The 24,073-nt window shown below is 40.4% G+C and overlaps 1 protein-coding gene across 3 annotated transcripts in view; it reads left to right on the plus strand.

Moving 5' to 3' along the window:
* Positions 1-24,073, plus strand: part of btbd8 (BTB domain containing 8) — an 84,229-nt gene that overhangs the window by 25,137 nt on the left and 35,019 nt on the right. For all 3 annotated transcript variants that reach the window (XM_055641404.1, XM_055641401.1, XM_055641402.1), the window contains 8 exons: positions 4,191-4,486; positions 5,700-5,817; positions 6,359-6,448; positions 10,528-10,608; positions 12,043-12,139; positions 17,026-17,114; positions 17,201-17,303; positions 22,703-22,885. In XM_055641404.1, coding sequence (XP_055497379.1) covers positions 4,191-4,486; positions 5,700-5,817; positions 6,359-6,448; positions 10,528-10,608; positions 12,043-12,139; positions 17,026-17,114; positions 17,201-17,303; positions 22,703-22,885 — 1,057 coding nt within the window. The remainder of the gene's footprint in view (positions 1-4,190; positions 4,487-5,699; positions 5,818-6,358; positions 6,449-10,527; positions 10,609-12,042; positions 12,140-17,025; positions 17,115-17,200; positions 17,304-22,702; positions 22,886-24,073) is intronic.

A 24,073-nucleotide genomic window follows, 5' to 3' on the forward strand; every position in this document is an offset into this window, starting at 1 on the left:
GATCTTTAAACGTGCTCCATTATTCAATACGATGATGACCGATCCTCAGAACCACATTCTTGCCCTCTTCCCATGCCACTCTGCATTGCATCTCTCCGTCTACTCTATCTAAACCTTCCATGATTGAAAGATCTAATCAATCCACTTTCCACCTTCTATATTCATTCCAGTAAATCTCCCTAACGAGAATGATGTCTGGGGTGGGGTTTGAACCTGTGGTTTATTCTAGGATACAGATGTCATATCTGGTGTTACACCAGAAGCGCTGGAGTTGTCACTTCTATTTCTGTCTTCTCATTATTGCACACCCTTCCCCCAATATGGCTGTAAGAACTTGTGTTTAATGTGTAAAGATTGAAGCAAACTGTTGTGATTAAAGGTATCAAATGCGAGGTAATTAATAACACCTCAGTAGCTTACTGCAAGGAGAATAATTTTGTTTTTCCATTGGAAAAGTACGTGCAGTGGATTATGTTCCTTGACAAACTAAATTACAGATTTTTTGCATGAAAGCAAACTTTGATTACCATTTTGATTAAATGCTGGTCCTTCATATTTCCTGTGGGAGATCCATGAGAGGTGTCTGGTGTTTATGGAATCATGTGAGCAGCTGTACATTGTCAGTGGGGGAAGAAAACTGTAGTGCTAAATAAATTGGAAATGATTTATTCCAAAATTGAAGATTGGTTACTGCTATTCAGTGGGTTTATAAATCTGTAGGGAGCTTGATGTTGGGACATAAATTAGTGGTTAGCTAGTGAAATAGAAACTAAGGTGAACCACTGAAAAACATATATTGTGTGAAATTAGCATCTAAATTGCAGCCTTGTAAGCTGTTGTGGGGGAGCAGGGTCGAAGCGCGGCATGAATATTGAAGAGCCAATTGCAAATGTAAGCCCTTTTCAGAAATAGATGTTTTTGTGTCACATGGCAATGGTTCACAGGTCTTTCTGTAAAGAGCTCAAAATACAAATTACTGAGTTGCGGAAATGTGAGCAGGAGTCAGACTGCAAAGAAATGTTGTTGTTAACAGGATCTCATCTAGTTTTAAAATAAATGGTTTTATTTAACTGCTGCAAGATCCCTGCTATTGTTTTGTTAAAACTATTCCTAATTTAAAAATTGTCTTTGGTGATTAATAACGATTTCAGCCTCTGAATTAATCCAGCTTGTAGTTAAATACTTAATGAATATATTGATCTCCCTGGTGCATGTCCATTAAATTGTTGGGCTCTTTAGTGACCACACTGTTAGAGCTGTAATATCACCAGTCCAGATTTAGAAGCAATTTTTGGGAGTAAAAGTTATCTGTTAATCGCCAACACTAAATGTGTGCTAAGGTTTCTGTCATTGTTATTCTGTCTGGCCCCAATGATGGTATACCTGCCTACATTCTTAAACCTGTGCAGATCAACTAGCTGGAGATTTTGTGGATACCTTCAAATTTCCTTTACTATGGTGCAAGGTTCCCACTTGCTTTAAAAGGGCATCAATAATATGTGCCCAAGAAGAGTAAAGTGGGAACCAATACCAATTGGTGACACTATTGTCCCTGGTGACAATGTGCTTTGAGAGAATGGTAATGACGCATATCAACTCCCACATCCGTAAGGACTGGACCCATTACAATTGGCATATTGCCAAAATAGATCAACAAGGGATGCAATCTCGCTGGTTCTCCATTCTACACTGGACCATTTGGACAACAAGAATATGTTAATGTACACTCTGAAACTTCTACAGGTGTGTGGTTGAGAGCAACTTGGAATGCAACCCAGGAACAAAGGAGATAGACAATAGGTGGAGGAAAAGGCTATTTGGCCCTTCGAGCCAGCACCGCCATTCACTGCGATCATGGCTGATCATCCGCAAACAGTAGCTCGTTTCTGCCTTCTCCTCTTATCCCTTGACTCCGCTTTCTTCAAGAGCTCTATCTAACTCTCTCGTGAAAGCATCCAGAGAATCGGCCTCCACTTCCTTCTGAGGCAGAGAAGTCCACAGATTCGCAACTCTCTGGGTGATAACGTTTTTTCTTATCTCTGTTCTAAATGGCCAACCCCTTATTCTTAAACTGGCCCTGGTTTTGCACTCCCCCAACATCGGGAACATGTTTCCTGCCACTTGCGTGTCCAATCCCTTAATAATCTTATATTTCAATAAGATACCCTCTCATCCTTCTAAATTCCAGTGTATATAAGCCCAGTAACCCCATTCTTTCAACATATGACAGTCCAGCCTCCCCGGGAATTAACCTTGTGAACCTACGCTGCACTCCATCAATAGCAAGAATGTCTTTCCTCAAATTTGGAGACCAAAACTGCACACAATACTCCAGGTGTGGTCTCACCAGGGCCCTGTACAGCTGCAGAAGGACCTCGTTGCTCCTATACTCAACTCCTCTTGTTATGAAGGCCAACATGCCATTAGTTTTCTTCACTGTCTGCTAAACCTGCATGCTTACTTTTATTGACTGATGTACAAGGACACCCAGATCTCATCGTACTTCCCCTTTTCCTAACTTGACACCATTCAGATAATAATCTGCCTTCCTGTTTTTGCCACCAAAGTGGATATCCACTTTAAACTGCATCTGCCCACTCACCCAACCTGTCCAAGTCGCCCTCCAGATTGCAGAGAGTGGTAGATATTGCCTGGTCTGTCATAGGTACTGACCTCCCCACTATTAAAGGCAGCCAATATCATCGAAGATCACACCACCCTGGTCATGCTCTCCTTTTTGTTCCTAACAATGGGAAGAAGGTACTGGATCCGATAAAGCCGTGACCACTAGGTTCAAGCTTAGCTGCTTCCCAATAACCATCAAGCTCTTGAATACTGCTCAAGAATAACTTCAGCAAAATGGACTTCTAGCGCAGGGGCTCCCAACCTTTTTCGTCCCGTTTTCCCCTGGCAACTTTAATTGTACATAACAATGTTATTTGACTTGTTTATGAACAACTAATGATGAACAGATATACCAGAACCAAACACATTCATTCAATGAAAAGAACATTTTGTACAAATCCAGAATCAACAAATTTACCCCCTGGGTAGGTGAAATTTACCCCCTGGGGGGTAAATGTACCTCAGGTTGGGAACCCTTGTTTTAGGGTCTCTTAGGTTGCACTAAGGACTTTGGGTTTTTGCACTAGTGTTACAGTTATTAATCTATTGAATTTAAAAGAAATTATGTGTACTATGTTTATGGGCCTGTTTAGCTGCTTCATTGCTCCGTTGTAGGTACATATGACAATTAAACACTCTTGATTCTGGTGTTCCTTTCCAGTGGCTACAGTGTTTATAATTGGGAGGGAACTCTAGTCCTCTACCTGCATTTCCCATTTAATGCTAATGTACAAAGTCTGATATCTAATTATGTATTTTTTAAAAGTATATATCAGTAGATATCAACAAAAGTGGTAACTCTTACAAATGCTTTATCTTTTTTGCATTATAAGATGTTACATAATCTTTATTTTTAAGTGAAAACAATGGAATGGTAAAAAGTAGATAAGGTTAACAAGTAGCAACAAATTGCTCACAACGCTTTATTTAACAAACGTGCTTACTCTATCGCAAGATATCACACTGGATTTTTGGCCTCTGGACTTCAATTGCCATTTCTGATCTGAGGCATTCTATTCGTGTTTCTTGAACATTTCCTTGTATTTACAAGGTACTTTGTTTGTCCTATGTACCTCTAAACCTTTTCTATCCATGTACCTATCCAAATGGCTACATACCCACCATCCTGTGTGTGAACATATTGCCCCTTTATGTTTTTCCCATCTCACTTTAAATCTGCGCCCTCTACTTTTAAACTCCACTACCATGGGTGAAAAAAAACTCTGACCATTCACTTTATGCTCCTCATGATTTTATATACCTCCTCCATAAAGACTCCTATGCTTTAAAGACAATAACTCCAGCCTACCCAGTCTGTCCTTACAACTTTAGCCTCGTGCCCCAGTACCATCCTTGTGAATCTTTTGGGGTGTTTTTTGCACCCATTCCAATTTAATAACATTCTTCCTATAGCTAGGTGACCAGAACTGTACCCAGTATTCCCAAGTGTGGGGATTCCCAAGTATCTCGCCAATGTCTTGTAAGAATCATAGTGGTTACATGTCCTTTTAGTGTGCAGTCATCTGTTGCTTTTTAAATTTGTTTTAATCTTTTTTCTGTAATAGACAGATTTATACAGCAGACGGGAAAGTGAATCAATTGGAAGAGGAGCTACTGCTGAGCAATGATCAGAATGGGATGAGATTGACAGAAGGCCACAATCTATCCTTAAGTGACTTTGAGAAAGTGAAGATGTGCAATGGGAAAGCTATTGAGGGTGGAAAAGTCCCAGCTGCTCCCAACGATAGTGCCGCGGGTGAAATTGAGATGTTGACCTCTAGTCTGTTGGAAGACGATATGCCTGAAGGAATGTTTGATGTGCCTGAAGAAATGGAAGAAAAGGATCAGGTCCCATTTGTAGGTAAGAAGCTGCTAAGAACAAGGGTTGATATTGAGCTTTGGTTGCCGATTCTCAACATTTGGTGTATCAATCATTGAAGTCCATTGAACAATTAGTGGGAGTGGAGTACCATAGCAACAAAAAATGCTTGCACATGTATTTGTCTGGTGATCAATGATTTACTTCAGCATCCACATTTCTTTCATCACGACTGCACCCTAGCTGCCACTATTCCAGTTTTGAACTGTTAAAATTCTATGGACTTCTTTAAAGCTTTGTATTTCTATCTTTAAAACAGTGAAATTGCAGTTATTTTACGAGCCTAACTCAAGCATCAGTGGACATTTGTAGAAAACTGCAGATGTCCCACCACTGCTTTGTGGTCCGTCCGTCCCCCCCCCCCTCCGTCTAATGTTATCCTTGTAAGATTTATCCTTATTCATCAGTCCTACCTTTAGTTGTAGTATTGTCACGTGCACTGAGGTATGATGAAAACTTTTTGTTTGCGTGCTATCCAGTCAAAGAAAAGACTATAGACAATTAAAATCAAGCCATCCAAAGTGTACAGATAAAGGATACAAAATGAGTGCAAGATAAAGTCCAATTAAAAATTGTTCAAAGGTGTCCATGAGGTAATTGGGAGGTCAGGGCTGCTCTCTTGCTGATGAGAGGACTGTTCAGTTGCCTGATAACAGCTAGGAAGAAACTGTCCTTGAATCTGGAGTTAAATACCAATTCGTGAAAGCTGTATATTATATCGCATTCCCTCTTGCACAACCAGCTGTATAATTACCTGTGCAAAATTGGCTCCAGTTAAACACAAAAGATAACCAAAAGCCCATCCTTATCTATCCACCAATTCCTGATCTGATAATTTGGATGAGCTGCCGTTGGATTGGGGGGGGTGGAGAAAGAGTTGTTTACACATCATTCCTCTGTACACCAATTACTTCATGTAAACATTTCAAAAGGGTTTTCGTTCTAAATCTCCTGTTCCAGTTTTTGGAATCCCTTCCCTAAAAATGTTGAGTGAGCAGCACCATCTTTGTATTGATATTCTAAAGTCTGTCTGAAAGCTTGAAAACCAGCTTCTTTGCCCAAGCTTTCAGTACTTTCATAAAGTAGATATGGCCAGCTGCAGAGATGTTTCAAGCAACTTCTGACAACTGTGCTTTTAATCTCCTTAATGCAGGTGGGCTTGCTTCTGTAATGTATTTTCATGTTTCTTGACTAGATGATCCCACACCAGAGCCAGCCTCCACTTTAGGTGCGGACCTTTTGTCCCTCTACCAGGAAGGTTGTTGTTCCGATATAACTCTTCATGTTGAGAACAAAGTTTTTCAAGTGCACAGGTATGCAGTTCTCCATTGTACAAACCAGCATGAACTGAGTTAATGAACCAAGCTATTTATTTTGCACCAATATATTGATATGGCTTGAAGCAATCAAACAAAGAAAACAAAATTTGCTCCTTTAGAGTGGAATTAGTTGATGTAACAGCAGCAGAGAAAATCATGTGTACTCTTATCTTCAAAGTGCTTTAAAAAAAATCTGCTGTTAAATGTCTTCTGATTATTTTCGTATCAAATCTTTCTCACTTGAGTGGGATGGGAAGGGGCACTCTTTGCTCAGGCTTTGCACGTTGCATGGCAGATTAATGCTGGAGCTTTTTAACTGCTGAATTGGTCAGTCAATCATTTTCCTTGAATAAATTAATAAGCAATTGAGTTTTTCTTTTTTATTTGTACAAATTAGTTGTCTGACCTTAATCTAATGATCACTGCATTAGTTTAAAGAAAAAGGTATTTGGATTTTAAATATAATTTAGACCATGCAGATTTAATGTTATATAGTGTGAATTGTCATGAAAACTTTGTCTGCTTTACCTACCAGGGCCATCCTGTGTGCACGCTCCAGTTACTTTGCAGCTATGCTAAGTGGCAATTGGGTTGAAAGTTCTCAGAAGTCGATCACTCTTACAGGGTAGGAAATGATAACCAAAAGATCTTTTAACATTTAAATATGCAGTACTTTCTCGTGGGCCACATTTTAAAATATGTATCTAAAGAGAGCTTTGTCAGCTTCATATGCAATGTGTCTGGCTGTTGCTGACTAGTGGGGTAATGTTTTATTCTGTGTGCAGTAATTCAATGGAGACTTTTTCTCAAAGCTAACTAAAATACAGCACTGTTTATGGTTAAAAGATAATCAAGGTGATCATATGAAAATGTGCAGTCCAATATTAGTGATCAACATATTGACAGTTCTAATAGAGAGATAAGAGCTCGTACTTTAGCTTGTCCTCGCTGCAATGCTCCATGTAATCTGGTTGCCGACTTAAGAGATGCTGCAGAAGGACTTGGACAGGTTGGGAGGATGGGCAGAGAAGTGACAGAATGAATATAGTGTCGAAAAGTGTGGAGTCATGCATTTTGGTAGTAGGAATAAAGGCATAGACTTTTGTAAATGGGGAGAATCCACAAATCTGAGGTGCAAAGGAACTTGAGAGTGCTGGTGCAGGATTTCCAAAAAGTTGATCTGCAAGCCGAATCGGTAATAAAGAACCCAAGCTTAATGCTAGCATGTATTTCAAGAGGGCTGGTATACAAAAAACAGGGATGTAATGTTGAGGCTCTAAGACCCTGATAAGGCAGCATTTGGAATATTGCGAGCAATTTTGGGCACCATATCTGAGGAAGGATGTGTTGGCTCTGGAGAGGGTCCAGAGGTGGTTTACTAGAATGATCCCAGGAATTAGTAGGTTAACCTATGATGAGCATCTGTTGGCACTGGGCCTGTACTCACTGGAGTTTAGAAGAATGAGGGGGGACCTCATTGAAACATATGGAATAGTGAAAGGCTTGGATAGAGTGGATGTGGAGAGGATGTTTCCACTAGTGGGAGAGTTTAGGACTAGAGGTCATAGCTTCGGAATTAAAGGAAGTTTATTTTAGTAAGGAGATAAGGTGAAATATTTTTAGTCGGAGGGTGGTGAATCTGTGGAATTATTTGCCACAGAAGGCTGTAGAATATTCCTCGGTCTGAAGAAGTGTTATGACCCGAAACGTCACCTATTCTTTTTCTCCAGAAATGCTGCCTGACCCGCTGAGTTACTCCAGCCTTTAGAAATCTTGGTGCATGCCAATAACTTCATTGCTTTCTGTCACATTTCATTATTTTCTGTTATATTTAAGGATTTCATGAAAAACATTCCAATCATGAAATAAAGTGTGCAATAATCATTTTGTGAACTGGAGTGCATTTTGGCATCAAACTTCCTAATGTGTAAATGACCTAATAGCCATCAGAGATAAATCAGTCATGGAAATGAAATGAAATGGCTTTTAATATAAATACATTCATTAGGGTATCATTAGTACTGCATTTGCATTTTGCTTTGAGCAAAAGGAACTCACAGAAGCAGTTTAATTTTATTTTAAAGATATTCAGAAATATACTTGAATTCTTAAGTAGTTTTGTCCATGCAATCTAAATTTCAGTTTCAAAGTGTTGGCTCTGGGCAGAAGATAACAAACTGTGAGGTTGAACGGTTAATCATGAATAGAAAACTGCATAATCAATGTGATGCAGATTTAGGAACCTTTTTAAAGGACTTCGGCTCCTGATCAATTTTGCCCCATATCTTAGATTTTCTTTGTTTAACAAAAGCCTCTCAATATCTGCCTTAATGATTGATTTTGCATCAATTGCCATTTGTATAAAGTAGAACTTCTGTTTCCCACTCGGTAATGAAGATTTTTCCTACCTACACGCCAAAGGAGTGCAGTTCCCCTCATCAATTCTTATTTTTTTAATGTTTAAGCCATTAATTAATTAATCTCTCGACTTCTTAAGGGCCTGTCCCACCAGCATGCGATTGCATGCGTCTAGCGCGACCAAACGGAAGCAGAGTTCGCAGTAAGTACGCGCTAAGTTTGCGTGTGACGTAATTTACGTCAAACTCACTAAAGCTGGGCAGGAGGCGGGCCGACTGAATTTGGGCGTCGGTTGGTGACGTCATCGCGCAATGGAACGTCGGGCGATGACGTCATCGCGCAACGCCACGTGCTAGGCGTACGCCGTCAAGATGCTGCGTAGGACGTCAAGATGCTGCGTATGCCCGTCGAGACGCTGCGTACGCCCGTCGAAACGCTGCGTACGCCCTCAATGCGGCTGCGGGCCGACAGGCCGTTGGCAAGCGGAAATTTCGAACAGTGCAAGATTTTGTCGAACCAGCCCCGCACAACTCCATACGCCTCCGCCGATCGAAGTGGGACCTGCCCCGCGAGGCCGTACGCCTCAAGCGACCACGTTTGGTTGAGCTAGACGCATGCTAGCGCATGCTGGTGGGACAGGCCCTAAACTTCCAGGAAACAGAACCCTAATTTGTGAATCATTAGTATTTAACGGCAGAACGCAACACATGTTTATTAATAGAAAGGTTTATTTTAATTCATTGACTTTTTGTAAGGAACGTGGGTATTTTGTGGATGTACAATACATTTATGTGGTGACGTAAGAAATTATGGATGCTGGAATTTTGAGCAAAACACAAAATGCTGGAAGAACCCAGTGGGTCTGTGGAGGGAATGGAAAGGTGACATTTTGGATCGGGATCCTTCTTCAGCCTCTGGTTGAAAAACAAGTCCTGTTCTAAAACGTCGCCTGTCCATTCCCTCCACAGATGTTACCTGACCCGCTAAGTTCCTCCAGCACTTTGTGGAGGAAATCAGCGCTCAGTTGGTGGTTTGAAAGTACACTTGGGACTATGGTTGCATAATGATTAAGTTGTTCCACCAACAGCCAGATCTCTCAATTGCTGTTTCAGGGATAAGTTTAAATTTAACCATGGCAGCTGGGAAATTTAAATCAAATGAATCATGAAAATAAAGCTACTCTCGGTAACGCTAATCATGAAACTACCAGAGATAAACACAAAGCTGGAGTAACTCAGCGGGACAGGCAGCATTTCTGGAGAAAAGGAATGGGTGACGTTTCGAGTCAAGACCCTTCTTCAGATTTGTTTTATAGAGACACTGCATGGAATGGGCCCTTCGGACATGGACATCGATCACCCCTTCACTCTAGTTGGAAACATAGAAAATAGGTGCAGGAGTAGGCCATTCGACCCTTCGAGCCTGCACCGCCATTCAATATGATCATGGCTGATCATCCAACTCAGTATCCTGTACCTGCCTTCTCTCCATACCCTCTGATACCTTTAGCCACAAGGGCCACATTTAACTCCCTATGTTCTATGCTATTCCCACTTTTGCATCCACTTCATACACACTTGCGGTAATTTAGGAGCCAGCTAACCTACAATCCCACGTGTCTTTGGGAAGGAAACTGGAGCACCCTGAGGAAACCCACACAATCACGAGGTGAACATGCAATCTCTGCACAGCCAGTACCTAAGGTCAGGATCAAACCAGGATCTCTGGAGCTATGTGGTAGCAGCTGTGCCACTGTGCTGCCTTGTAAGAAACCATCTGGTTCATTAATACCTATCAAGGAATTTTGTCCAGTCGGACCCACCAATATTGTTGGCACTTCATCTCGTGTCAGGAACAATGCTATCCAATAGTGCCAATGGTATCCACATTCGTCCACTATATAAAAAGTCATTGAATTACAAAGTGGGATTCTTTGACAGCTGCATCAGTTGATCAAGCATCTCATGGTGACTGAAGAAGATATGTGTGCACATTTTCTCATTATCAATTAAGAATTTGGGTTTGTACTGATGGTCTAAAGAACAAGTTGTCTATCTTGCACTTTTTGTTTTGTGAAAGTGATGTGTGAGAGAATAGATTTTTTTTTAAATCCTTGCTTTGTTAACTTAAAGAAACATTAGAAACTTTCCAATTTGTCAGTAATTTATGTGGGTGTTAGAAATCTGAAACGTGTATAAAAGTGAATTTATGTTTATTGGCAATGGCCCAAACTGGGTGATGGTGGATCTATTGTTCATTTTATTCCCAGGCTGATATTTGTTAGTAAATTGTCTTCACTGTTCCAGTAGCTTTTCAGTAGATTTATAAATATATAATTGTTTACAGTGTGAACCATGTGGAGATGGGCGTCATGATGAACTTTATATATGGGGCCATTTTAGACTTGCCAAGAGGAATTTTCCCGTGGTAAGTGTGTTATTATTTCATTGATTTAAGTGTGATCTTTGAAGTATGTCTTGTAGTTTACCTTAGAGATCTTGCTGAGAAACTTAATTAATTGTTCTCACCAATAAAAACGTGTCTATTCATTTTTTGCACCTTTTTAAAATGTTTTTTTTTGCACTGGTTGGGTTAAGGGTTTAAGTTTGCAAGCAATTGGGATTATGTTGGAGAATTCAAGGCCAGCGGTAAATGTAATTTAAAGGATAGTCATGAACTACAGTGAATATTTGGTGTGGTGATGTTTAGATTTTAGGAACTAGTAGTATTAGTTAGGATTATACATTTGGGGAATAATCTTTGCATTTTGGGTTAGGCTAAATTTTGGGGTTTGGATTAAGGAATTTAGTTAGCCATAAAATACAGGATGAGGAATTGCAGAGGAAGAGCCCACAGAATAATCCAAGAATGAAGCTGGATCAATCGCATAACTTTCTCCCACTTGCATGATCAACAGATCTGTTATACACCTAGATTTAGCATTTATGGCTTTGAACCCTATGTAAATTTACAGAAGAGTTCTTATTGGCAGTCTGGAATTGGCAGTGTCTAGATAGATTTGTAAACTAACAATTGATTAAATACTGTCCTGGTATGAAAAAATGTTTTAAAGACAATTATTTTCCTCTGCTGTGGGAAATGTTTACATTTAAAATTTGCCTGGAATAATTTTCACCCATCTTGGACCATTCTGTATAAGAAGTTGATAATTTCAGAATCAGAATGAATATATTTTTTTAAACCAGCAAGTACAGTTCTGTATTTCTGAATAATCTACAAGTTGGCTGTGCCACAGGCAAGAGACAAGTCGACATGAGTTCAAACTATAAAGTTGGGGAAGTAAAATGTTTAAATTAAGATTTTTAGTTAAGTATTGATTGATGCTTGAAATCTGAAGTTTTAGGAGGAGTTTTCGCTAATTTATATTGGATCAAATGCCTATTATTCTCTGGCTCGATTTCATTTTTAATAGTAAAACATCAGAATTGTTGCCCGTTTTCTATAAATGCAGCTCAAAATTGGTTCCATGTCTGATTTTAATGGCGACAAGGAGACCTTTTTGAATGCTTGAGCCTTTCCAACATTACTAATAGCAATTTGGCGAGAATTCCTGAATATCCATTCTGAATTCTAGTGAACTTGATTGTTGTGCTGGTAATCAATCTACAGTCAAAGGGAGAGCCCTGTTTTTGCTTTTCAAACATGGTTATTAATGTGTTGACCATAAAGCAAATTTTGTAAACTGTTAGGTACATATGTGCTGTGTACAGCTACCATTCCACAAGCTCCTAACTGTAGGAATAGCTTCTGCAATGATGATGGCTCACAACCACAGGCCTGAAAGCAAAGTGATAAATTAAGTAAATCTTAGTGCTAACTCAACATTTTCCTCTTCTTCAGTTCCATCCTTTTGTTAGCAGATATGTACAACTTGGATGGGCTGAAAGCAGTCGTCTTGCATGTTCTGAAGAAGGATTATTGCAAGTTTTTTCACAAGGTAACATTTTTTTCTGTGTATAGTAGGCATTATACATAAGCCTGAAATTCATATAAATGTTCACTTTTAATTTTTTTTAATTCCATTGCTTTCAGGCCCTCTACATTCATGCCCTAAGTTAGCTTTGAGAAAATCTTGCCTCGAGAATAGGTTGTATTTTTTGTGGAATTATGATTAACTGTGTTTCGTCAACTGCCACATTATTTTGCTTGGGTTTAGGTATATTATTGTCGCAAGCTTTGTTTTGCAAGTTATCCAAACAGATCAGACACAATATACATAAATGCAATTAAGTCATACTCAAGTACAATAGATAGAGCAAAGGGGAAGATAGAGTGTAGAATAGTTCTCAGTAATGTAATGTAACAGTTCCATAGACAAAGTCCACTCTCCTCAATGGATTAGAGGTGAATTGGACAGTACCCTACCTTTTGGAAGGACCATTCAGAAGCCTGATAAAATGGGAAGAAACTACTGAGACTGGTGGTGCATGCATTCAAGCTTCTGTACTTTCTGCCAGATGAGAGCAGGAAACTTATTTGATCATGTGAAATGAGCGTCACTATCAAGGGCAGCAGTAGTCTGGACTGTGGCATGGCTGGAGCTGCTGTCTCACAGCTCCACACACCCAAGTTCACTCCTGACCTCCAGGACTCTGTGTGGAACTTGCACTTTCTGCTTGTGATTGTCTGGGTTTCCTCTGGGTACTTTGGTTTCGTCCCACATTACTAATTTGAGAGTTGGTAGGTTCTTTTACCAGTGTAATTTGCCCTTGGTATGTGGCTGAGTGGTGGATTTAGATGGGAATGTGGCGAGCATAGTGAAAAACTGGCTGTTGATGTTTGTCATGGATTCGGTTGGCTGATAAGGCAGTTTCTGTGCTGCATGGGGTGGAAGATTGCAACCTTCACGTGGCCCGCCCTGTTTCAACTAATGCAATTAACTCGACGTGCACAAACGGAAGATCAAATAGAACAAGTTGTCCAACAACTTTAAGCTGTGCACGCCACACGAAAGAAGAAGAAGATGTCTATTACTCTGACTCAATTGTCAATCCCTGCAGCTGAAGAGACTGCTAGAACTCAATTACATGGATGGTTTGGGAGTCACAAATAAAGCAGTCTGGTTAAAGGATCAAATACTAAGCGATCAGAGTGGGTGTAGGGTGGAGAATTATAGTGATCTGCAAATGCAAACTCTGTTTCCATTGCAGACAGAAGACAAAAGAATTGTGAGCTGGAAATTGCAAACTGTCAAGAACTACTTTGACATTTTGGAGATGGCCTCTTCTACATGGAGGAACCAAAGGCAAATTGGGTGACAGCTGCTGGAATGCTGCCTTTGGTTCCTCCCATGTAGAGGATACCATTCATGGAGTGTCAAAGTGGTCTTCTGCTACTTTGACATATTCCACTGCATCCAACCTGCGGAGTCCTATCAGAATTCTAGTTTCAATGCGATCTCCTTACATCATTTGAAACTCTGGAGAATACAGATCTAGTCGACTATATCTCAAGCGACAAACTTGCCATTCCTGGAAGCAGTCTAATAGACGTTTACTGCATTCCTTCTGTAGTGAATATATCTATTTTTAGCTAAGGAAATAAAAACTCTACATATTACTTGGGTGCCTTCTCACCAAGGCCCATGTAACTCCAGCATTTCTGTGTCTAAAACATGACACAACAACTAATTGTAAGATTGATGTACATAAAGAGCTCATTAAAGTATCCTGGTTAGTTAAAATTCTGCATTTGCAGTCAAGATAATGCTTCTCATTATGACATGTGGGCATTACTGACAGTCAGAATTTATTGCCCTTCTCCAGCTGGTTAGTTGTAACTACTATATTTTCTTATTGCTATCTTTACTGTGGGGGGGGGGGGGGTGAAGGGAATGTGGGGAGAATTTAAAAAAATGCATTCAGTGTAGATGGATGCTTGATGACATGTTTATTTGAATGACTAACCGCTGTCCTTGGCAGAATACTAAGTATGTTCACAAATAATGCAATGCATTCCAATGAAACTTCTGTTAATGAAGGGTTTCCTTCAATAATCAATCATGTAGCATTGAAGAGATGTGTTATAAATCCAACCATCTTTGGGAGTTTCATCAAGCGCCTTCCTTCCTTCAGAACTTCAGAATGAGGCAGTGTTAACTTTCAGTCATAACTCAAAATGGTCCAAGTAGGACTGCAAAACATTTACGTTCAGTAATGTCTGTGCCTGGCAATAACGATCCCCAACTGAAAAATCCAGTCATTTTCCCTTGTCACATAGCTACAGCAATAACCTGAAAAGTGTAGGAAACAACTGCAAATGCTGGTTTAATCTGAAAAGTAGTTGGATAAACTGTAAATAACATGGACCCAAGAAGAAGTTGAAGGTATTTCAGTGAATAATCCTCCAAAGCCTTTTGCACCAACTCTAAGGCATTTTGGTATATGACAACATATTCTCAGCTGGATGAGTGCAGCTTCAGAAATCCTTAAGTACCTTGGAATGATCTGGGACAAAGCAACTCACTTGCTTGAAACTATATCCACCACCCTGAACACTCCCTGCCATCACAACACGCAATAGTGTAACTTCCTTGGCTATTTCAATATAATCTTTCCAAACCTGCAACTACCTCCCACCAAGTAAGATAATGAGGTGCAGGCACAGGAACATAACCATTTGCAGATTCCCATCTAACTTGCCATCCGGTGACTTAAAAGTCGATATATTAATTTCAGGTGTTGGGTCAGAACCCTCAAATTACCTAACACAAGACACAGTATGGGTACTGTGATGCAAACTGCTCATCATCACCACCTTGAGGGCAGCTGGATATGGGCATTAAATTCTGGCCAAGTAGGATTGCAACATATACTCACTCCAAAGATGCTGCAGGCCCGCTGAGTTACTCCAGCATTTTGTGTTTTTTGCTCAAGATTCCAGCATCTGCAGTTCTTTATTTTTCATTTCTGGGCTCGTCGGTATTGCCTGCAGGTAGTAATAAAAATTCTTGATTGCAAACACAGAAATCCATTGTGTCATCACAGCAGGTTGGCCAGAGTGCATTTGAAAATCAAAGTGTTGACATTTTCCCTGTTCCATCTTAAAGATGCGTTTGTTGCTTGGCATAAGTTCTCTTCCTTAAATTTAGAAATCACCTCGTCAAAGAACTACTCCAAACATTTTCCTCAATTCATTGTTCCTGTTTTTTTTAATTTTTTATAACTTCCCAACTTCCCACCAGTGAGTTAATTTGTGCAGTGTCTCAGCTTACACTAGTTGACTGTTCTTGCCCCATGCCATTATTTAACCACAAAAGCTATTTTTCTTCCTCAATTCTGCAGATCTAGTCCCAGCAGAGTGTATTTATCAACACAGCAAGAAAAATGTCCCGACGATAGAATCAAAATGCTGGACTAACTCAGCAGGGTAGGCAGCATCTCTGGATAGAAGGAATGGGTGATGTTTCGGGTCGGGACCCTTCTTCAGACTGACCTGAAATGTCACCCATTCCTTCTATCCAAATATGCTGTCTATTGTCTATAATATATTAAATATATTATAGACAATAGGTGCAGCAGTAGCCTTCGAGCCAGCACCACCATTCAATGTGATCATGGCTGATCATCCCCAATCAGTACCGCGTTCCTGCCTTCTCCCCATATCCCCTGACTCCGCTGTCTTTAAGAGCCTTAAAGATCTTATTGAATATCTTCTTTTCACTAGTGTTAAGTCCCCCCTCATCAAGCCTCCTCTCCTCTCATGCCTATACTTCTGTCATGCCTGTTGCATCTTCACCTTGGAATACAGATTTACCACTCCCACCTTCTCCCAGCAATGTTTCCATTATGACGATAATATTCCAATCTCCTGGGCTAATCCACTCCGAGTTCATCCACCTTGCCTGTTAAGCCTCTTGCATTGAAATGAAGGCAGTTTAAACCACTGATCTGTCCTCTGTCTTTGTTCTGCTCTTGACGGTCTTCAGAATTTGTTCCCGACTGTCATCAGTCTCTTTTCTGCTGAGGATGTGAATGGATTTAGAGTGTTTGAGTTACAAGGGGAGGCTGGATAGGAGACATATTTTTTCCCTGAAGGGTTGGGGAGTGATCTTAAGGTTTATAAAATCTTATAAAAGCATAGATAAAGTGAATAACTACAGTCCCTTCCCCAGGGTGGGGGAGTCTAAAAGTGAAAGGGGAAAGATTTAAGACCCGAGGAGCAACCTTTTTCACACAGTGTGGTGCATACATGGAGCAAGCTGCCAGAGGAAGTAGTTGAGGTGGGAATAATTGCAATATTTTAAAGTCACTTCGACGGGTACATGGATAAGAACGGTTTGGATGAATAAGTGGGCCTGGCTTGGTTGTGCTGAATGGCCTTTTTCCATTCTGTTTAGCTCCACGACGTGCAAGCAGATGGGATTAGTGTAGATTAACATTGGGCATGGCACAGGCATGATGGGCTAAAGGGCTTGTTTTTTTGTGCTGTGTTGTTCTATGTTCTATATTTATGAGGAATGACGATTTTGTGTACATCCCACCTCTGAGATTTGCAGGGTTTTTAAAGTTCCCACTTCTCTGTTGTCACGGTTGTGATTTATTTTAGCAACAGCTGAGGATTGAAGTGTATTCATGGAATGTGTCTGCATGTATTTCTGGGGATAGAATAGTGTGGGTTTGAGACCTAGGATGATATTTTTGCCAAAATAAATTGAATATAACCTTCATTTGCAACAGTCAGAGGAGCCACATATAAATGCTAATTAATTATTGTGGTCTCTCTGGGATTTTCTGAAATGTAAATACACTAATTACAGAGATTTAATACATGAAACAGTTTAAATTTGCCCCCTTTCCAATTTGGTTTTATTTTAATTTACAGCCTGTTATTGGCATGCAGCAGTCGATAGTGGAATGTTTGCAAATATCTCACTCTGTTGGAATTGATGCTCTGTACAACTCTTGCATGAGGTAAGATGATTTAAATTGTGGTGTGAAACTGCTGGAACTTTTTTGAAAATGAATCTATTCCAAAATTCTCTTTTATTGTTTTGCAGATGGATTACCAAATATTTTGTGAAATGTTGGTCTGGAAAAGAATTTTCTTGCCTTCCAGTAGAGCTACAGAAAGCTTGTTATGTCGCAGTGGTCCATTCGTTAGTAAGTCACATCCGTTAACAATGATTTAATTTTATGTCTAACAGCATAATTTTAAAAGCTGCTTATAGCGACATCATTATTGTACAATGGAGGCGTTTGAAAAAGGAGTTCCACCTGGTCACCTGAAACCCACATAACTATAAAATAATCTGATTTAAAAAAAAGACACAAAGTGCTGGAGTAGCTCAACGAGTCGGGCAGCATCTCTGGAGAACATGGATGGCTGACATTTTTAAATCTGTAACATCACAAATTCAGATTTGAGTCTGAGGAAGGGTCCTGATCCAAAATGTCATCTATCCATGTTCTCCAGAGATGCTGCCATGTTCTCCATAGATGCTAATTCGTTGAGTTACTCCAGCACTTTTTAAAAATCAGATTCTCTTATAGTTATGTGGGTTTCAGGTGAAAAATAAAAAGGGGCTGTGATCTTGGTGGGAGTGTACTGTTGGCCCCCAAATAGTCAATGGGGATTGAAAGAGCAAATAAGCCAGGAGATTGCAGCAGCTGCAAGGCTAATAGGGTCGTCATAGTAGGGGATTTTAACTTTCCCATTGTAGACCTGGGCTGTCACAGTGCCAAGGCCTTCAATGAGGTGGAATATGTCAAATGTATTTGGAGCAAGTTTACTCGGGCAATATATCGGGGACCCTACAATGGAAAGGACAATGTTTGAAATTGGGAAGAATTAAGTGACTTAAATATCAGTGAGTGTGCCTTTTGGGACCAGCAACCTCAGTTCTATTTGCTTTCTATGTACTGTGTCCTGAACTCTATTTACTCACCAGTGCTGAGGATATGACATGGTCATCACACGCCTCAGCACTGGTGAGTAAGGCAAGGCAGCGCCTTTACCACCTCAGGCAATTGAGGAAATTCAGAGTGTCTCCGAGGATCCTCCAGTGCTTCTACGCAGCGGCGGTGGAAAGCATCTTGTCCGGGAACATTACCATCTGGTTCGGTAATTGCTCTGCCAAGGACAAGAAGGCTCTGCAGAGAGTAGTGCGTTCGGCCGAACGCACTATGGGAACTTCACTCACCCCCCTGCAGGAACTATACAACAGGAGGTGCAACTCCAGAGCAAACAAAATCATGAGAGACCTCTTCCACCCCTGCAACGGACTGTTCCAGCCGCTACGGTCAGGCAAACGCTTCCGTTGCCATGCAGTGAGAACGGAGAGGTTGAGAAGGAGTTTCTTCCCAGAGGCAATTCGGACTGTAAACGCCTTTCTCACCAGGGACTAACTCTACAGAACGTTTTTCCTTCTATTATTTATTATGTAAAAGAATATGTGTGTTATGATTGTGTTTTATAATTTGTTTGGTTGTTTTGTTGTTTGTCTTTTGCACAAAAGTCCGCGAGCATTGCCACTTTCATTTCACTGCACATCTCGTATGTGTATGTGACAAATAAACTTGACTTGACTTGACTTGACTTGACTTGACTTTCAAATAGTTATGGATAAAGATGGGGCAGGCCCAGAACTTAAAATTGGGGCAAGCTAAATTTGGTTTTGGACAGGAACTTGCTAAAATTGATTGAAGTAGATTGTTTGTGGGCAAAGGAATGTCTGGAACATGGGGTTCCTTTAAAGCTGTGAGGAGTGTTCAGGACACAGTACATGTTTATTAGCATGAAGGGCAAGGCAGGTGGAAGTAAGGAAGCCTGGATGATGAGAGAAATTGAGGCCCTGATCAGGAAAAAGGAGGCATGGGATAAGTATAAGTAAAAGTATAGGATCGAGCTCGGATCCGTTTAACTTGGTCAATTGTAAAGTAGGATGTAATAAGATAGAGGTTTTACTCGGCATACAGACGGTTGATTACAATGAAAGGAAATATCAATGGATCTGATTGCACAGCAAGTGCTTAAATCCATTATTTCTTAAAATAACTTAAATATCAGCGAATAGTATTTGTTCTTTAAATCCCCAATGTTAAAAAAAACATTTATAGCTAGCAAGGCATAACTGATGGGGAAATTCTGTGAAGATTTATTATCTGATCTTGTTATTGGCTTGTTACAGTAATCAGACTATCTAGCACACTCAGCAATCAGTAGCTGCTGAATCTCTGGCAGATTGGTTTGGTGGATGGGATACACAGTGGAGGGAATAAAGGATGATCTTTTAGTCTGTAGTCATGAAGACACTATAAAGGCTTGCGCTGGCCAAGCTTAAAAAAAATCACTAACCCCCTGCTGGACCCTCTGCAGTTTGCATATTGGGCCAATAGATCTGTGGATGATGCAGTCAACCTGGGACTGCACTTCATCCTACAGCACCTAGACCGCCAGGGGACCTATGTGAGGATCCTGTTTGTTGATTTTAGCTCTGCATTCACCATTGTGCCAGAGCTACTACACTCCAAGTTGACTGTGCCTGAACCCCTCTGTCGGTGGATCACCAGTTTCCAAACAGACAGGAAGCAGCATGTGAGGCTTGGAAAGCACATCTCGGACCCGCAAACGTTCAGCATAGGAGCAGCGCAAGGCTGCGTACTCTCTCCTCTCTACTCTCTCTACACCAACAACTGCACCTCCACAAGACACATCTGTCAAGCTTCTCAAGTTTGTGTATGACACAACACTGATTGGACTGATCCAGGATAGGGAGGAATCTGTCTACAGACAGGAAGCGTCACAGCTGACGTCCTGGTGCCGTCGCAATAACCTAGAGCTCAATGCTCTTAAGGCAGTGGAATTGATTGTAGACTTTAGGAGAGCTCCCACTCCAGTCATCCCACTCACCATCAACAACACCACAGTCACATCTGTGGAGTCTTTTAAGTTCCTGGGAACTATCATCTCCAAGGACCTTAAGTGGGGGGCTACCATCGACTCCACAGTCAAAAAGGCACAACAGTGGATGTACTTCCTACAGCAGCTGAGGAAGCACAATCTGCCACAGTTAATGATGGTCCAAATCTACACGGCCATCGTAGAGTCTGTTCTCACCTTCTCCATCATGGTCTGGTTTGGCTCAGCCACCAAGCACGACACCTGGTGGCTGCAGCGAATCGTCCGATCAGCAGAAAAGGTTATTGGCTGAAACCTTCCCTCCATTGATGAATTGTACACTGCAAGGGCCAGGAAGCGAGTGGGTAAGATCATCTTTGACCCCTCTCACCCTGGCCACAAACTCTTTTAATCACTTCCCTCTGGAAGACAACTCCGGACTGTCAAAGCTGCCACAGCCAGACATAAAAACAATTTTTATCCACGAGTAGTTGCTCTACTCAACAGCCAAAAATCTGTAGCCTCCCTTTAATCTGGTATTTTGTTGGTTCACATGCTTGATCAATGGTGCTTTATCATTAATGTTTTATTATTATTAATGTTTAGTGTTTTCTGAGTCATTCCTAACTGTCACTGTATGTCATGTTGTTACTTGTGGGCGGAGCACCAAGGCAAATTCCTTGTATGTGAATATTTGGCCAATTTACTTACTTACTTATTTACTTCCTAACTTTTGAGTGAAAAACAGGTTGGAATTGAATGTGAAGCGAAATGTTTCTCATTTAAAAAATAAAAATAAAAAAAATCTTGTTTGGGGAGGGATGTTGGAGGCTATTGTGGAATATCATCAAGTTGAAGGGCAGCATTCAGCAGAGGAGCTATTTGAAAGAGTGGTTCAGTTTAGCTCTCCATCCTAGCTGTTTTACATAACCCTGCAAACTAATCCTCTCCAAATACATGTAATTTCCTTTTGAAAGTTGCTATGAAATTTTGTTTAAGGTAGTAATTTCCGGAGCTGAACACTACTTGTTTCCCTCTGGTTATTTTGCCTTTTTCTAATGTCTATGGTTACTGCTCCACTTATGAGAGGAACATCAAGGAATGCTGGAAGCATCCAGCATGTCAAACATCCGCGAGGAGAGAAACAATGTTTGTGTCAAGAACAGTTGCTTCCTTCTCGTAGTAATAAACACTCCATGACTTTGAATATGTTAGGTCTTTGCTCCACCTGCTCTGATCTAGAGAATATTTGCAAAGTCTCCAATCACTCCACATAACTCCACATAACTTTGCATCTTGTCTGGTACCTCGACATTTTTCTAAATTTCAGTGCTCAAAAGTGTAACCGTATTCCATCTGAGACCTAACCAATGATTTGTAAAGGCTAAACATTACATTATTTTCATATTTTATACAATAAGTATACAATAGTATTTTTCTAGCAATTCTTAACTAGTTTACAAACCATTTTTTGCAACTTTCAAAGATGCAGGGAAAATGCATGATGTACTATTTCCATTAATAGGTGCAGGAGGAGGCCATTCGGCCCTTTGAGTCAGCACCACCATTCATTGTGATCATGGCTGATCGTCCCCAATCAATAACCCGTGCCTGCTTTCACCCCATATCCCTTGACTCCACTAGCCCCTAGAGCTTTATCTAACTCTCTCTTAAATCCATCCAGTGACTTGGCCTCCACTGCCCTCTGTGGCAAGGAATTCCACAAATTCACAACTCTCTGGGTGAAAACGTTTTTTCTCACCTCAGTCTTAAATGGCTTCCCCTTTGCCAACCTCTTATCCAAAACTCATCACTCTCAGTTTTATTCTTTCCATCTTGAGGAAGCATCTAGATTAAATTACCTCTGTCCATCCAACCTATCTCATTAATCCAAGTCTTCAAGTCTGCATTATATTTGCTATGTTGCAAGTGCTGTACCATTCCAAATGTCAACGCTGTACTCGCTGACAAATCCAAGTAATTTTCTCTGCATCCAGAAAAGTAATATTCTTATGAGTGATTCCTGGAACTGCCATTGCATTTTGCCCTCTAATCAGAAAAATCCATTCACTAACAACTTGGTCTCTCCTGTCACCCTGGCAAACTATAGCTAGTTTATCTTTGATTCAATGTGGTGCTGTAACTGAATGTAAAATATAACTCTGATTACTTCAAAAAACTGAATTGGTCAGAAATTATTTACCTGTAATAAATATGTTGGATATTCTTTATTGAGCAGGCTTCTCCGTGTGAAAATCAATTTTGCTTTTGATAATAGTTTCAGTGGTTTTCCCACCATTGACATGATTGATGGTCTGAATGGCCTGCTATATTGTAGACAGGGTTTCTCATTAGTCCCCCTTGAGGTATGTTAACTCCTCTAGTCATATCATCCCTTTTGTAAAGCTGTAATATTATCCTTGATCAATAATCCCATCCTCGTCCTGCTTTATTTTAAAGTGTATCTAATTCCCAAATAAGACTGTTTAAATTGTTATTGCTGATGCCTCTGTTATATTTTCAAAATTCTAAATTTGAAGGCCAAGGATTCATTAAAAGACAGAAATTGAATTGAAAGTCACAATTTGTTTCATTAAATATTTTGGCCCACTGTGATTAAGAGTTCACCCAGGTAACTGATGCTTTTACTTGAATGCTGCAGAATGCGGAGAATATAGTTTCGGTGTTGCTGGAAAGTGACCGTCTGCTGTGGAGCCTCCCTGAAGTGAAATGGGCAGAGCAAGCTGTTTCCTTGACAAAAAATATACAAGATGAATGCATCAAGTTCATTGTGCCAAACTTCCTTTCGGTGATTAAAAATAAAAGCTTCCTCCTTCTGGTGAAGGTAAGATCCATTTTCTCACCTTCATGTGCAACAACTTTCCATTTTGATAGGAAACAGGATTATCTACACATTTTGAAAACTGAGCTTGTCCTTTACAAATCCAGTTGCTTGGCTTCAGTCACTCGGAGGGCGGTGAGTATATGGAACAAGCTGCCAGAGGAGGTAGTTGCTGTCAAAGAAACCTTCCATGATTTTTGGCAGTACCAAACCCGCTGCAGTACTTGCTGTTATAATGTAGGGGAAAGTACACAGCAAAGCCCCACAAACAGACAAAATAATATCAGCGTTTAACATGATACCCTGCTTTCCTAATAGTACAAATGGGTGCTTGCATCATTGGACATGGCCAGCCATCTAATATCCCAAAGGGCAGTGCTTCATAAGGCATGTTATTTCCTGGGTATTGCTGGAATACTGCAGAATTCCAAACTAATTTTAAGTCCTCCAACCAGATGCGGCAGTGAATCTTGAGCCTAACTGCTGCAGAACCAAGCTAAGATAAGACACGGTTCATGCCAAAAATTACTTTGTTTGTCATCAAGGGACATCATGGCCACAATTATTTGTTTAAATGAAATCCCCATCCTCTTGGTATTCCCAATCCTGGGATTTACCTCCACTTGGTTCTATATGTAGTTATCTGAGGAGGGAAATTGTGAGCTTGCTCACTCCATTCTTGCAGCATTGTACCAGCAATAGGGAGAAGTTTGGGAAGCCTGCGAACAGTTCACTCAGCTGGGATCCTTCAAGCAAGGGAAAGAGAGAAACCGCTTGCAATGAAGCATGTAATGAAAGTCATGTCTTTGTGCTTTGCTATTTCATTCTGCATTTATGTAATTATTGCGATAGGTTTGAATTCCAAATTTGTTATTTTGCGTTAGACATTCTTGTTTACTAGGCTCTAAGGTTGTCCTCAGGGAAAATTATCTTTAGCCTTACAAAAGAATTATGGTAAAGTTATTTATTCTTCTGGATATGTTGCTTGTCCCAAGGCCAACAACAGAAATGAAGGAAATTTTGATGGTAATTTTCCATTAAATATGAAAGTGTTTTTGGCCTGGACTTCAGAACAAATTGCATAATAAGCCTCTCTAAAGCCTTGTGTCCAAAACTTAGTAGAATGAAAAATGATTCTGTGGTATTATTGAAACATGAGTTTGGGCTCATTAAAGATCGACGGAATCTAGA

Source organism: Leucoraja erinacea, chromosome 10 (assembly GCF_028641065.1).
Source record: "Leucoraja erinacea ecotype New England chromosome 10, Leri_hhj_1, whole genome shotgun sequence".
NCBI lineage: Eukaryota > Metazoa > Chordata > Chondrichthyes > Rajiformes > Rajidae > Leucoraja > Leucoraja erinaceus.